The 16,444-nt window shown below is 40.3% G+C and overlaps 1 protein-coding gene across 28 annotated transcripts in view; it reads right to left on the bottom strand.

Moving 5' to 3' along the window:
• Positions 1–16,444, bottom strand: part of TMEM164 (transmembrane protein 164) — a 350,347-nt gene that overhangs the window by 314,159 nt on the left and 19,744 nt on the right. The window contains exon 1 of one of the 28 annotated variants that reach the window (XM_065538808.2): positions 11,713–11,771. The exons of the other annotated variants lie outside the window; for them this stretch is intronic. Coding sequence (XP_065394880.1) covers positions 11,713–11,766 — 54 coding nt within the window. The 5' untranslated portion in view covers positions 11,767–11,771. Of the gene's footprint in view, positions 1–11,712; positions 11,772–16,444 lie in introns of those variants that run through there. 28 annotated transcript variants of the gene reach the window in all.

The raw sequence follows: 16,444 nt of genomic DNA, 5'->3' as shown, positions 1-16,444 counted from the left end.
TAGGTCCCAGGAATCATGCTGTACAGACACTCTCTAATCTTTACAACCACCACGCAAGGCAAGCATTATTATCCTCATTTTACAGACAAGTAAACTGAGGGTCAAAGAAGTTAAGAAACTTCCCCAAGTTCAAACAGCTAGCAAGTGACAGAACCAAAATTCTAGTCCACTAGTGTCTGATTCTACTAGTATCCATGCCCCAACCCTTAAACCATACCACCTTCGTGATCAAAAGAGAAACCAAATATAACTGATTTTTGTAAAAATCTTAAGTGGGACGCTCAAAGTAGTTTTAAAAAAAAAATTCCCCTTCCCCGCCCCCCCACCCCATGGTAACTCAAGGCAAGAACTTTTCTCCTTCATTGAATTGAGCAACAGTGAGGAAGCTGCTTCACTATGCCAAGGGAGAAGAGCTACTCACAGTTACCTAGTTGTCTCTCAAGAGCAGGAAAGGTGAGGTGAGGTAAGGTGAAGTAAGGTGGGGTAAGGTGGGGTGAGGAGTGGTGATGCCAGGTGAGGTGAGGCCCACACAAGGCACTGGCCTCTGTCAATTATGAGTGAGGTGGAAGGGGCATTCAGTTCTCAGTTGCAAGATCCCCTGACACCAGGAGATTTAATTGTCAGTTGTGTCCCAAAGGCCCTCCCGGGTCAAGGGTTTCTGAACACTTCTAGGTATGATTGAACTGGAGCATGTTTTCCCAAAAGGGAGGTTGTTCCTCAGCTGGACCGTCTCCCTGAGCCAAGGTGGGCCTGGAGGGTGGGAGTACAGGTAGGGTAGAGAACGAGGGTGGCTGGGTTAGCTGGACATGTGGGAGAGTACGAGAAGAGAAAGAATCCCTTCAGTAGTGTTTTTCTTTTTCTTAAAAATGAGTCCAAAGCTGTTCTTTAGGAATATGATAGTTAATCATTAAGTCCATGTGCTAAGGTCACTACGCAGTTACGGAAATATAAGCAATCTAATAAAGGATAGAGTGAGGACAGTAAGGAGTAGGTAGTGGGAAGAAATATTAATTCAACTTAACTGAAAGGTTCAACTTAATTTAAAGGTTAAAAAATGAGATTGAAAATATTCTCCTAACCGTAAAATTAGAAATTTGCTATCAGCCCCTAAAGGAAGCAGGCAAGTGAGAACAGAATGAATGGGCTCCCAGATTGTTTCTGAAGAGTCAAAGAGCCATTCAAGACACACCTGTCAAGGCACCAGGGTCACAGATGGCAATTCTGCCTGTGGCTAAGCAGAGGTGACAGGCCTGCCTTCCCTCACACAGGTGGCCATTCTCCATAACCCCCCAACTACAAGCCCTCCACAATATATGGTGGTGTATATCTGAACCACAGGAAGGCACACAATAACTGGAAGCTAATGCAGAAATAAACCATTTGTGTTTTCTGATGTGGCTGGGTTTTGATGGAGTTTGTGAATCACTACTGCCCAACCCTATCCACTGAAGGAGGGGCCAGTAACTCACATCCTTTCCCAACAGCTTCATACACCTGGCAAAAGTGACCTTGCAACACCACACTCATCTGTCACTCCTCTTTTCATGAATCTTTAATGGTTCCCTACCACCCATCGTATCATGTCCAAATGTCTCCTCTTGGTACTCCAGCTTATTGTACTCTGCCTCTATCCTACCAATCTGGCATCATCTCCCTTTTCTCACAACATAGACCTCCCGCTGGAATCAGTTTCCATTTTGAACCAAACTTACGGCTTCCTCTCTCTCTCTCTCTCTCTCTATGGTTCTACCAGGGTCTAGACTGTCTCTCCAAAATTCCAGACAACTACAATGTCAATGTTACCGTGGCACTATACATACCCAGCTTCTCTTGGCCATAAAAAAGAGACCATAACTTTAAATATTCTACATTATCCTGCACTGTCCCATATGGTTACCACTAGCTACATGCAGCTATTTAAATTATTTAAAATTAGTAAAATGAAAAGAAAAAATCAGTTCCTCAGTTGCAGTAACCACATATACAGTGCACAACAGCCACATGTGGCCAGTGACTACTATATCAGACAGTGCAGACATAAAATATTTCCATCATCACATAAACTTCTACCAGATATACAAGATAATAGCCTAACATATGCTAAAATTGTTTTTTATAACTACTTGGAAAACTTGATGATCCAAATTTCACAAAAAAGAGTGACTAGCACTTATAGATAAAGCCCATCTTAAGTAACCAGCAAAGCATCTCTTATCAGTGATCCCAATCCATTCTGTAAACATCACAGGTAATTGCAACATCGAATTTTTTGAAAGATCATCTGCAGCAGACCTCAGGCACCTTTCAACATAGCTCTGGTAGGCTAATCAGTCCATTATACACTAAGCTCTCTACTAGGCTCCGTGAGTCAACGCAAAGATAACATTACCTAGTGTCCATGCTACAGGCATAAAGCCAGTACAGAGATAACCACAAAAAGGGGCAGAAAGAGATAAATCCCACAAGAGAGGTACACAGTGCTACAGGGATTCAAAGACAGAGAGATCATATCGAGTAGGAGGAACTAGGGAGGACTCCACAGACAGGTACCTGAATACAGATAGGACTGAGCCCTGAAGAATGAGTAGAATTCTAACAGAAGGGGCCAGGAAGATGAAAGGGGGGAACTGCATGAGGAAAAGGAGAAGCAAGTTAGGGCCCAAGGTACATTTATGAAAAACTGAGTCAAAGAAGAACTATGTGGTCCAATTCATCATTCAACAATCATTTGAAACTTTTTCTCCAATCACCTTAATAATAAAAGAATTACACATTAACTTAGATGCCATTTTTTAAAAATTTGCTTAAAAAAGGATTTTGCTTTAGTAAGAATGTCTGACGTTGGTGAGGATGAGGTGGAAGAGACTCTGTCCCCACTGCTAGTAGGAATGTACATAAGCACTACCTTTAAAAAAAAAAAGAGAGAGATGTTAAGCTCCTTAAAAACATCCATACCACCGTCCTGGTAACTCCACTTCAAGGAAAGTGACCTACAAAATAATGTGAAACACAAACATTTGTACAAGAAACTTTTTAAAGTTTATAACTGCAAAAAAAAAAAAATATATATATATATATATATGTATACACACACACATATAGGAGCACTTTGGGAGGCTAAGGTGGGCAGATCACTTGAGATCAGGAGTTCGAGACCAGCCTGGCCAACATGGTAAAACCCCATCTCTACTAAAAAATACAAAAATTAGCCAGCCATGGTGATGGTAGCCTGTAGTCCCAGCTACCTGGGAGGCTGATGCACGAGAATCGCTTGAACCTGGGAGGCAAAGGTTGCAGTGAGCTGAGATCGTGCCACTGCACTCCAGCCTGGGTGACAGAGCAAGAATCCATTCCCCCCCTAAAAAAAAAGGAAATGACTAGGTAAATTATGATCCAGTTACAGGATGGAGTACCACATACGCATTAAGAGTTATGCCAACAAGTTTTAAACGTTTATGAGGATGCTTAGTGAAATAAATCAGGTATAAAATTGGCAATATATAGTATAGACACAAGCATGTAAAATAATTTGAAGAGAAGGAGAATAAGCAAAAATGTTAACATTTTTGTGGCAAGACTATGAGTGATTTTTATTTTCTATAGCAGTGTTCAGCAAACAATGACCCGTGAACCAAACGTGGCCCACTGACTGATTTGTATATAGTTTTAGTAGAACACCGCCATACACATTCACTTACATACTGTCATTATCTGTGGCTGCTTTTGTGCTTCAGTAGCAGAGTTGAGTAGTTGTGGCAGACACAGCATGGTTCACAAAGCCTAAAACATTTACTATCTGGCCCTTTACAGTGAAAGTTTGCCAAATTCTTTAGTTTCCAGATTTTCTATAATGAGAATGTGTTGCTTTTGCAACCTTTTTCTAAGAAGTCTATTTCCACATCATGAAGGGCCTTAAGGAACAGCTCACCAATTCTGGATATTATTTTATAAGTAACTGAGAGCACTAGAAGTTTCTGAGGAGGGTAGAACATGATCTGACATGATGCCAACTAGTAAAACACAGAACACCAAGTCACATAAAAAGGTGAAATTTAAACTGTATGCCAGGCAAATTCTATGATTCATCAAACAGCTGTGATTCTGGGCCACTTCTCTTTTACAGGAGAAGGTTAGCCTAAGATCTGGCTTATTATTTTCAGACTTCCTCCTCTGAAAGAACTCTATGACACGGCCGCCTCCCAAGAGTAATGACCAATGGAATTTTTCTCTCTAAAGAAGTTGGGTGGGCAGCAGGGCGGGGGGGAATACAAATTTATGAGTTTTGCCTGCAGAGGCAGTTTAAAAGTTGAGGGTAGTTATTCCTGTCCTCTTGGAGTCAGTCCTCCATTTTCCAAGCTTTTCCCTGTTTCCTACTTTACTGTACTGTTCTGGAAGTATAAGGGGAAAACAGGAAGATGGTACTGGGTAAAAGTGGGGAGCAGGGAAAGGCAAAAAAGGAGAGATTAGAAAGTATCTGATCCTCTGCCTCAAGAGCCCTCAAAGAGTCCTTATAAATCTACCCAACCTCATAACGTGATGAAGAAGACTCTGAGACCTTTCCACAGTGAATACGGGCCATCTGTTTGGTTTCACCTTTATGAAAAGGAAAGAGCTATCTTTCTAAGAGAAAGCCTCCATATCCACAAGCCTCCTCCAGATGCTAGATGCCTTGCTACCTGCCTGATACCTACTTCCCCAGGGGAACTACAAATAACCAGTTCATACAAATGACTGTTTACTCATTCTCTCAGGCATGAACATGGTCAAAGGATAGAAATGGTCTGAAGTGTAGTTTCTTTTCAAATAAAACATACTACCGATCACAAAGAAGATTAATCACCTACAGAATGAGAAACTCCCAACTACCATCATCAGGTTTGGATGGCATGAAAATACAGTGAATAGGTCTCTGGGTTCTTTTTTTCCTGTAAAGAAATGACATTTTTTGCATTCCAGCAAATTTTAGCTGTGAATTTCATTTGGGCACCTTATAAAATGGAACAATTTGCATGTAACTCTGTTAGCTGTTTTTTCTTTAAATTTATTTATATTGTCTTTTATTGGTTAGAGTGAGTGAAAGAAGAGACAGAATGCACTGAGGTGCTCAATTATTTAACAGATCATACTTAACATTTTATATTTTAACATAAACCCGTGCCAACAATTGTTCTCATGAGCTTTCTAAACCATTAAGCTACCCTGTTCTCCTTCTTCTAAATCAAATATAAGTAATTTGTTGTCATAGCAATGCTTCTTCCTACTCCAAAACAGTTCAATACATGCTTTGTTTTAGCCGGCAACTATCTGTCTACCAAAATTGGCCACAATCTTCCATCTCCTTGACAAATGTCTTATTAAATTTAGCTGCCTGGCTTTTACAGTCATCAGGAGACTGTATTTCTATGGCACTTTCTAGCACCTGTACAGGAAAGGGGATTGCAGGAACTCTCAGGAACTGCCTGGAAGCATATCACAGCTAAGTCACTGGGTGACAGCCAATCTCAGTAGTCATGATGACAACAATCCTTGGCATTATTATTCAGCTTTACAGTTCATAGCGTGCTGTCATCCACTTTACTGTATTTGAGGTAGTACTAGATGAAGCTTATAGGCTTCCATTTCCTGCATCAGGTAACTACTGTGCACATCAATAGTTAGTTATGTTCTGTCCTTTATTCTCTGAGTTTTGAGTTCTGCTTTTCTACGCTTTTCACATGGTATATATTAAGCTAATGAAGGCAATTAACTAAGCTTTTAGAATTGCAAAACAACAACAACAACAACAACAGAGGTACAGGATACCGTTGTGGCAGTTCCTTGTGCAATGGACCACAGACAGATATTAACTAACTGTTTAGACAAACACACAAAGCCACACTGGAGAGTCAGGGCCAATATTAACGCTAATCTCATATTTATAGGGCATGTTACAGTTTACAAAGCCATTTCACAAAAATGATCTCATTTGAACTATACCTCTTGTCCATCCATCACCCCAACACACATAAACATAGCTAGATCAGGATGTGTATACCTAAAATATTATTTTCTGCCTTATATTTACCCATTTTTAAATAAAGATGAGTAATTGGTATTTTCAATTCCAGTTCCTTCAGCCCCTGACGTTTACTTCATGCAGCCATATTCTGTAAAATCTGGAGCCCTCTCCCCCATCAAGTTGGATTTTTTTTCACATTACATTTTTGTGAGAAATGCAAATTTAAAGGAAAGGATCAGAGAGTGAGGAGGAGATGTTCTTTCACATTAGCCGAGGTCTTTAAAAGAAAAAAAAAAAAAGCAGGACTAAAAAAGTTGATCTCATAGAAGTAGAGAGTACAGTAGTAGTTACTAGAGGTGGGGAAAGGTAGGGGGAAAGGAGGGATTAGGGAGACATTGGTTAATGGATATGTGTATCAAAATCTCACACTGTACTCCAAAAATATATAAAGTATTATGGGTTAAAAATAATAACAAGCAAAAAAACCTTTTTAAAATTATTACAAAAAGGAAGACTAGGATAGGGCACGGCAGCACATGCCTGTAATTCTAGCACTTTGGGAGGCTGAGGCAGGAGGATCACTTGAGGCCAGGAGTTCGAGACAAGCCTGGGCAACATAGTGAGACCCCCCCATCTCTTAAAAAAATATATAAAACATTTGCTGGACATGGTGGTGTGCATCTGTAGTCCCAGCTACTTGGAAAGCTGAAGTGGGAAGATAGCTTGAGCACTAGAGTTTGAGGCTGCAGTGAGCCCTGATCATGCCTTCTACTCAAGCCTGAGTGATAGAGTGAGACATCGACTCTTTAAAAAATATTAAAACCCAAATGCCCATCAATGATAGACTGGATAAAGAAAATGTGGCACATATACACCATGGAATACTATGCAGCCATAAAAAAGAATCAGCTAATGTCCTTTGCAGGGACATGGATGAAGCTGGAAACCATCATTCTCAGCAAATTAACACAGGAACAGAAAACCAAACACTTCATGTTCTCACTCATAAGTGGGAGTTGAACAATGAGAACATATGGGCACAGGGAAGGGAACATCACACACAGAGGCCTGTCGGGGAGTGGGGGGCTAGGAGAGGGATAACATTGGGAGAAATACCTAATGTAGACAAAGGGTTGATGCGTGCAGCAAATCACTATGGCACAGGTATACCTATGTAACAAACCTGCACATTCTGCACATGTATCCCAGAACTGAAAGTATAAAAATTAAAAAATACGTAAAAATTATAAGACACAATGTACCATAATAGTTCCATTTGAAAAGAATGTACTATCTTTTCCTTTTTCTTTTTCTTTCTTTTTTTTTTTTTTTTGAGACGGAGTCTTGCTCTGTCGCCCAGGCTGGAGTGCAGTGGCACGATCTCGGCTCACTGCAACCTCCGTCCCCTGGGTTCAAGCAATTCTACTGCCTCAGCCTCTGTAGTGTCTGGGGTTACAGGCACCCGCCACCACTCCCAGCTAATTTTTGTATCTTTAGTAGAGACAGGGTTTCGCCATTTTGGCCAGGCTGGTCTTGAAATCCTGACCTCAAGTGATCTGCCCACCCCGGCCTCCTAAAGTGCTGGGATTACAGGCGTGAGCCACTGCACCCAGCGAATGTACTATCTTTTAAATGGCAACTGTCTCTTGATCCGTTGGCATTTTCACATCTGAACAATAATAAAACCCACATTCAAAAACATGAAAAAAAAGTGCTAAAAAAACAAAAGAGGCTGAATGCGATGGCTCATGCCCATAATCCCATCACTTTGGGAGGCAGAGATGGGAGGACTGCTTAAGACCAGGAGTTCAAACCAGCCTGGGCAACACAGTGAAACCCTGTCTCTACAAAAATACAAAAATTAGCCAGGTGTGGTGGCATGCACCTGTAGTCTCAGCTACTCGGGAGGCTAAGGCAGGAGGATCACCTGAGTCCAGGGAAGTCAAAGGCTACAGTGAGTCATGATCATACCACTGCAGCATTCCAGCCTGGGTGATAGAGTGAGATCCAGACTCAGAAAAAAACACACACACACACACACACACACACACACACACACACACACACACACACACAGAAAAAGAGACAGAAGAGAACAGGTCAGGGAGACAGATGACCAGAAACTTTCGCTTTTGTTTTATACATTTCTATATTTCTAATTTCTTAATTTGTGATCATATGCTACTTCTATAATCAAAACATAAAGTTTTTTTTTAAAGAAGAGACAGAGAAGTATTGTTACATTCAAATGAAAGAACACCTGAAACAGGGGACCCTAACTGTCACCTGCTCCCCCTTCATTGAAACTCTCTGAGTAGGAAGGAAGGCCTAGCCAAGAGGACCAGCTCAGAGTGCTTATTTAGGAAATGCAATCAGAATCAGGAGCTGCTGCCCTAACAGAGCATGAAAATAAGATTTCTCAGCACCACATAGGCTCAAGAGCTGGAGCTGAAAAGTTCCATTCCCACCCATATGTGACCAAATGTAATTTGTCTCTCTGTATGCCTTCCAGCTTCACATAGTCTGATTTCATTAGAAAATCTAATAAAAGGGGGAATCATTGACATCATTTCTGTTGCTTGATCCTTGTGAACACTGTCTTCTATAGACTTTTTTTTCCTGCAGAGCAAGTGAGGGAACTAATAAATTACTTAGAACCTCTATGCAACTATTATTTCCATTTCTCCACACCTCACTTCTGTCAGGGGAAAGGGGAACCAGTCATTCTAAAAGGCAGAGAGGTAACAGGATTTGGGTCAGGTTTCATAGAAAATACTAGGCAATAAGAAGAAAGTCCAAAGGTCTGAAACATGTCTGACCAACCAGAAGTAATGTCTGTAAGGGCCATGAAAAATAAAGCTTTCCTTCCCAACCCCTCATGCATCCCAAAAGGAATGCAGCTTTTAAGAGTGTTTTTAATAACAACAAAAGCCTCTGGCACTTGAGGATATGAGGGTGTTAATTTTGTTTGGCAATGTCGAATTTAAGAATTCTTTAAGAAGGTACAATTTTGATTTTAAGGGTGTTTCTTCCCTGGAGCTGAAAATCCAATTTACCCAGCCCACCCAGAGGGATGCTTTCACCATTACCAAGCCTCCCTTATAGCATGTAGATCTATCCACACTCTTAAGTTGCCACGGGACCCCTATATTGAACATCTGATCAATAGATGTAACAATAAATGTAAAAAGTAACATACTATACCTAATAATACAACCTCAAAAATATATAAAGTAAAGGTTAACAGTACTAAAAGAAAAAATAGATAAACCTACCTCTGTGGTAGTAAACTTTAAAAACTCTCCCAGTAACTGATAGATTAAGCAGAGAAAAAATAAGGTAAGGTGATTGAAGAGCAGCAAAATTAACAAGGTTGATCTAGTGGACACTGTATCATACTGGGCCACAAAACAAATCTCAACAAAATTCAAAGAAACAGAACACACAGATCACATTCTCTGATCACAATGTTATTAAGTTAGAAATCAGCAACAAAAAGATGACTTTTAAAAGGTTTAGGAAAAAAACTGTTAATCCTTCTAAACAACCCATGAGTTAAGAAAGCACAATGGAAATTCCAAAACACTTGGAACTGAGCAATAACAAAATGTTATAACATATCAATATTAGTCGAATGTAGATAAACAGTAGGTAGCAAAAATTATTAACCTTTTAATGCATATAGTCAAATAAGAAAGTCTAAAAATAAATAAGCTAAGCATCCCACCTAAGTTAGGAAAAGAACAAGAGGCATAACTCCAAAGAAAGTATGAAGGAGAAAACAGATTTTTAAAATAAGCAGCAATTAACAAAATAGAAAACAAACATAATAGCTCCATCAACAAAGCCCCAATTATTTCCTATAAAAGAAAAATAAAACTTACAAACTACTGGTGAGATTGATTTTTTAATAGTAAATAATAGTATGAGAGAAAAGGAAGAAATCTTTTAAATATCTGTAGTGTTTATAGTTAACAGGCTATTAACAATTTTAAACTAATAAATTTGTAAATTTAGACAAAATGGTCAAATTCCTAGCAAAACATAAATTAAACACACTGACTAAAGAAAAATAGAATGTCTGAAAATTCCTATAACCATTAAAGAAATTGAATCAGTAGTCCATAATCTTCCCACAAAGACAATACCAAAGCCCAGATAGTTTCACGGGCAAGTTCTAACGAACATTTAAGAAACAAATAACTCTGATCTCACGCAAACTTTTCCAAAGTTTAGAAAAAGAGAAAGCAGCATTGGCCAATTCATTTTATGAAGCTAGCACAAACTTAATACCAAAACCTGACAAAGGTACTATGAAAAGTAAAAACTAGAGCCAGATTCACTCACAGACTTATTTTATTTTATTTTATTTATTTATGTATTTATTTTTGAGATGGAGTCTTGCTCTGTCGCCCAGGCTGGAGTGCACTGGCACGATCTTGGCTCACTGCAATCTCCACCTCCCGGACTCAAGTCATTCTCCTGTCTCAGCCTCCCAGGTAGCTGGGACTACAGGCGCACACCACCACGCCCAGCTAATTTTTGTATTTTTAGTAGAGAGGGGTTTTCACCATACTGGTCAGGCTGGTCTTGAACTCCTGACCTCAGGTAATCTACCTGCCTTGGCCTCCCAGAGTGCTAGGATTAAAGGCGTGAGCCACCGCACCCGGCCCACTCACAGTTTTTAAGAATATCATGTAAAATATTAGCAAACAATATCCAGGAACAATAAAAAAAATACATCATGATCAAGGTGACTTGATTCTGGGAATACAGAGACAGTTTAATATTAGAAAACCAATCAGTATAATTGACCACACTGAAAGACTAAAGAACAAAAGCAGTATGATCATCTCAACAGATAAAGAAAAAGCTTCTAATAAAATGCAACATCCATTCATGATTTTTAAAAAATCTTAGCAAACTTAGAATAGGAGGGAACTTCTAGAATCTAATAAAGAATACCAACAAAAAATTATAGCAAAGATCATACTTTATGATGAAACACTGAAAGCATATCCTTTAAGGCAGAAAACAAGGTAAGAGTTGCCCAATATTGTCACTTGTATTAAGCGCTATACGGGAGGTCTCAACTAAAACAATAAGTCGAGAAAAAGATATTAAAAAAAAAAAATGGCCACAAAGGAAGAGACAAAGTTCTCATTATTTGCAGATTATGTATGATTGCCAACATAGAGACCCCAAAGAATCCTCGGACATATTAATTATAATTAACTTAAAAGCATTTAGCAAGGTTGCTGGATACAAAAATGATGCACAAAGATCAACTGCATTTCTAAAGACCAGCAGTTACAAAATTACAACATGTTAAGTAAAAAAAGAAAACCGAAGGACTAGAGACTCAACCAAGCAGCTGGTTAAGTTTCTGGGCTCTGAACTCAGACTGCCTAGCTTCTAATCCGAGCTCCAGCCCACTAGCTGTGTGACTACAGGCAAGCTATTTAGTCGCTCTGCACCCTACCTTCTAGAATTCTTGTGAGGATTAAATGAGTTCATGCACATAAGGCACTTTAGGACAGTGCCTGGCACAAAGTAAGGGCAAAATAAATGTGAGCTGTTATCATTACTGTGAAGAAGTAGGTAATAGCCCTATTACCCACGGTTCTGAGGTTCTAACTATTGGACTCCAGTACATCTCCAGGGTAGACAGAGTCAGGGAGCCACAAACTGCTATAAGAGCCAATGAAACTTACCCATGTTTTCCTGAAGGCTGGGCACTGAACTCCCACACCCAGCATACAGCTCATTACTCACACGCCCTGCTGTCTACAGAGTAATTAGTAGAGGAACACGCCCTTTTCTCTGGAGATTTCCGCCCCATTCTTACCAACTCTTTAACAAGGAACAAAAGTCAACAACTTCAAGCTTCCTGTGAGGATGAAATCTAGAATTTCTAATGACTAATCTCCATCGTTAAAAGAAAAAGGCAAACTTCAGCCCCTTCAGACAGCTAATGCCAGGAGAAGTTCGTGAGGTATTAGAAGAAAGGTGGTTGTTACTGGCTCTATTTCTTGGGGAGCAAGGAGGAAGACTGTAACTAATATTTTTGAATACCTAATATGTACCACACAGTGTTCCCAGAGCTGAAGAAATATTAACTCACATAATTCTCTAAATAACTTGAAGAGGTAGATAGAATTTTTAGCCCCATTTTTCAAATGCAAAACATAATGACAGTGATTAGGTGACTTGCTTAAAGGCACACAGCTCGTGAGTAATAGAAATTAGCTTTGAGCTCAGATCTAACTCAAAAGCCCTATGCCAAGCCAGAAGAAGAGAAGAAAGAAAGGAGGCTAGTTTGTGAAATGAATGAGGGTGGTGGGTGTAATGCGTGTGATGCTGAGTATTTCAATTATCCTTCTTACTGAGACCAGAGGCCAAAATTAGAATGGGAATGCAAACAATAATTATGTGAATAGAAAACTGAAAGGCAGCAAACCAGCAGGGTATCCAACTGAGTGTTTAGGAGGTACCCATTTTGTGGCATGACTGAGCAAGATTGAAAACAAAAACAAACAAAAAAACAAATACTGCCACACTGTGGCCTCATCTCACTCACTCTTTTTCTGAAAACCAGGATATTCATGGCAGGAACATGCAATTACATGAACTTACCCAGACCTAGGTAAGAATAAGGCAAAATCAGATTGAGGTACAGGGTTGGCAGCTGAAGAACAGAATGTGTGTGCAGCTTGGGTTTTGATGCCATCTGGGTTTTAACTCCTTCTGTATAGCAATATTGTAGGGCTTTCTAACTCAGCTGCCCTGATACCTGAGCCCACAAGTGATGAGCATCCCAAGGGCTTCGACCTAGGACCAGTGAGCAGAATGCTTAACATTTGTGTAGCACTGACTGTGTGCCAAGCAGCACTGCCATCAGAGCCCACCTGTTAGGGCTTCTCCTTCCTGTCCCAAGGTAAATAATTTTGTTTCTTCTAATAGCAGTACCTAGTCTATTCTGCCTTATAAGAAGAACCTGGAGACATACGTGAGCCAGCAGGAGAGGAGGAAAGAGCCTGGCTTTGGGGGCAAGCCCTCAGAGCCTTCCCTGACGCAAGCTGATACACAAACCATCCGAAATAAAGGCCACTGGGTTCAAGAACACATATGCAAACACACACACACGCACACACACACACCCAACAATAACAACACAAACATTTTAAGATCAAGCCTACCATTCTAATAGTATTAGATTTTGTAGATTATTAACCTAGTGTTCCTGAATACAAGATCTTTTCACGACACACAGATAAATGAACGATGCCATACACTAGACTTAGTTCTGTATCTGCCTGCTCTTAAACTCTGCAAGGAGATAAAAGTTACATGTACAATCTGTTGTTTAAATTGCTTCTCTTCTAGAAACCATCATCTCCCAAGGTCCTCTTGTAAAACAGAACACAAATTTTACTAATTCTCACACAGAGCAATAAAACATGGCATCTCATATTTAAGTGCCCTGTTACCTTTCAGCCTTTATTCAATGTTTACCAACAGTTTTAGAGACTACAAGGCCTGAAATTAGATAACAGCTACTTTAAGAAAGCTAGAGGCCAGGCACAGTGACTCACATCGGTAATCCCAGGACTTTGGCAGGAGGATCATGTGAGGCCAGAAGTTCAAGACCAACCTGGGCAACACAGTGAGACTGTCTCTACAAAATTTTAAAACTCAGCCAGGTGCGGTGGCACGTGCCTGTGGTCCTAGTTACTTGAGAGGCTGAGGTGGAAGGAACTCTTGAGCCCAAGAATTCGAGGTTACAGTTGAGCTGTGATTACACCACTGCAGCCAGCCTGGGTGACAGAGCAAGACCCTGTCTCAAACAAACAAAAGAACCAAACAACAAAAAAGGAAAGCTAGTACTTTCTGATGTTAGCAAGGAGCTCACTGGAAAAAAAAAAAAAAAACACACACACACACACACACAAAACAATATTGTCTCATTATAAATTCACAAGGGAAATCAGAAACAATGTGCAACTGGCTAACTGACCCGTCCATGATGAACTATGTATTCTCTTCACATTTGTGTTTCTAATGCATTGTGTCCTTCATCCAATTCTACAATTTTCCCATTCTACCAGGAAGTAGCAAATGAAGCCAGAAAAGGTCTTAGATACCATCTGGTCTGACCCTCTCATTTACAGAGGCAAAAACTGAATCTCAGAGAAGGGAAGTGACTTACTTGACAAATGCAGGTGACTGGCAAGCCTCTTCATAGAGTCCACCCCACAGTGGAACAGAACTATAGGTAGGATGCTTCTCTTTCAACCAGTTCTTTAAACTGACTTGCAGGAAATTGGTAAATCGTTCTTCATCAATGCAAAAATATAATTGGTGACTTATTTTCATGTTAGGCTCTATTAGCCTAATAGTAATGAGTCAACCGGATCTACACATCCATACCAGCTTGGTCACTTTCTAGCTGTGTGACCTTGGGTATGTTACGTAACCTCTCTGATCCTTATTTTTCTTATCTATAAAATGGGAATGCAAATAATAGCATCTATTCCACAGGGTGCCTGGCACTTGGTAAGTGTTCAATAGATGTTAGTGGTGACTAGAATTATACCCTAATACTAACTGTATGGGGAGAGGGGTCTGAAAGGAAGAATACCTCTATCTTGAATTATACTTGAATCTTCTGAGAAAGCCCCAAACTTAGATCTAAATTGCTGGCTTGGGAAGTAGTAGGGGACAGGGCCAAAAGAACCAGCCTGATGCTAATATTACTAGGAATTGGCCCCACTCCTCTAATTCTCAGGCCCACCCATAAGGACAGGCACCTCTTATCTTTAAGGTGAGTTTCATAAAAAGGAAAAAAAAAATGAGGAACTGAAGCAGAAAAGTCACAAACACACTGAGCTTGGGAAAGACCCTTAGGAGGAGTAGAAAAGTGCCCTAATTAGACTAGAATCAATGGTTGTTTCAGTAAAGGGAAAATTAGCCATCTTCGGAACGCTTGGGCTTGACCCAGAGGTAACCAGTGCTGGCCCTTCCCACTCAAGGTTTTAAGAAAGACTAAAATTTAACCTCCCCTCCCCCAAATCATAAGGAGGCCCGGAGGCATAAAGCACAAAATAGAACTATCGTTAAAGTTCTAACATGGGCCATTAGGTTCACCTGTCCTTCAAGGGCGACAGAACACAGTGTAATAGGACCTCAAAGGGTAAGGCCATATACACCAGCCCTGGTTCTGCCATTCCCAAGTGGTGTGACCTTCAGCCAGTAGCTTTCTGCTCTGGGCTTCTTTCTCTATCTACAAAACGATGGGCTTGAACTTTAGGAACTTGAAAGCCTCTCTGATCTCTAGCATTTTCTCGTCATAAATTCTGTACATACTTGCCACCTAAAAATACAGTAGTCAGACTGTTAATGAGCCTTGATAGTAAGTTTCCTGGGGGCAGAAACCACATATAATGCTTTTGTATCTCTCTAGTACGACTAGGCCTGGAGTGATTGCTTAATACATGTTATGTGATCTAGATTCACCACACAATACCTAACATATCATAAGCTTTTTGAATGCCAGGCAGTTCTCCTCAAACCTCTTTCCACCAGACTTTTCAAGTATGTCAGATTTTACCACTGCTGGGTTTTTAATAAAAAGAAGCATCGCACAAACAAACAAAGCTCCTTGTCACATCATGTGACAATGATCGAATACCTATATGCCAGGCACTCTGCTCAAAAGGGGCAGATCTGGTCCTAGTGCTGGCACCCATCCTACAAGCTGTATGATTCAGGGTGAGTCTGAAAAAGGCCCAATAAAGGCAGTTACTATTATTGAGAATCTTACATCTCAGATCTTTCTTGACAGGTAAATAACTAACTAGCATGCAATGGGACCAACACTTTACAAGCAGTCCACTCCCAAGGCTTTGGGAATACAGAGGAGGAAATAACTATATTGAGATATTTCTCAATACACACACACACACACACACACACACACACACACGCATTTCTAATGGTCAGTTTAGGCTCAGAACACATTGAATCCAGTCTTCTCAACTATTGATTCCTAACCCTGGCTACAGATTAGAATCACTTGAGGAGTTTTTTCTTAAATGCCTATGTCCAGGCCCCAACTGTAATCAATTATCTAAGAACCGGGTGTGGGAGCAGACATTGGTTTGTGTTTTATTATCTGCTGCCCCAGGTGACTGAGAGATGCAGCTAGGGTTGAGGACTCTGACCTCCACTGTTCTCCATCTCCACTTCTAGTCCCAAACTTAGCAGCAGGTCCAGATGACTTAAAGGCCTTCAAGGGCTCACAAAAATTCCATTTCAGTCACTCACCAGACTATTCTCTGAGCCAGTACAGTTAAGTCTGCTACTGCCAAAACATTTTTGTAACCAAAACATAAACAAAAAGGAGCTTTCTTAATCTACCGTTAGAGAAGGCGATTAGCTAGTCCA

Source organism: Macaca fascicularis, chromosome X (assembly GCF_037993035.2).
Source record: "Macaca fascicularis isolate 582-1 chromosome X, T2T-MFA8v1.1".
NCBI classification, from domain to species: Eukaryota; Metazoa; Chordata; class Mammalia; order Primates; family Cercopithecidae; genus Macaca; species Macaca fascicularis.
This window is presented reverse-complemented; position numbering and strand designations above follow the sequence as displayed.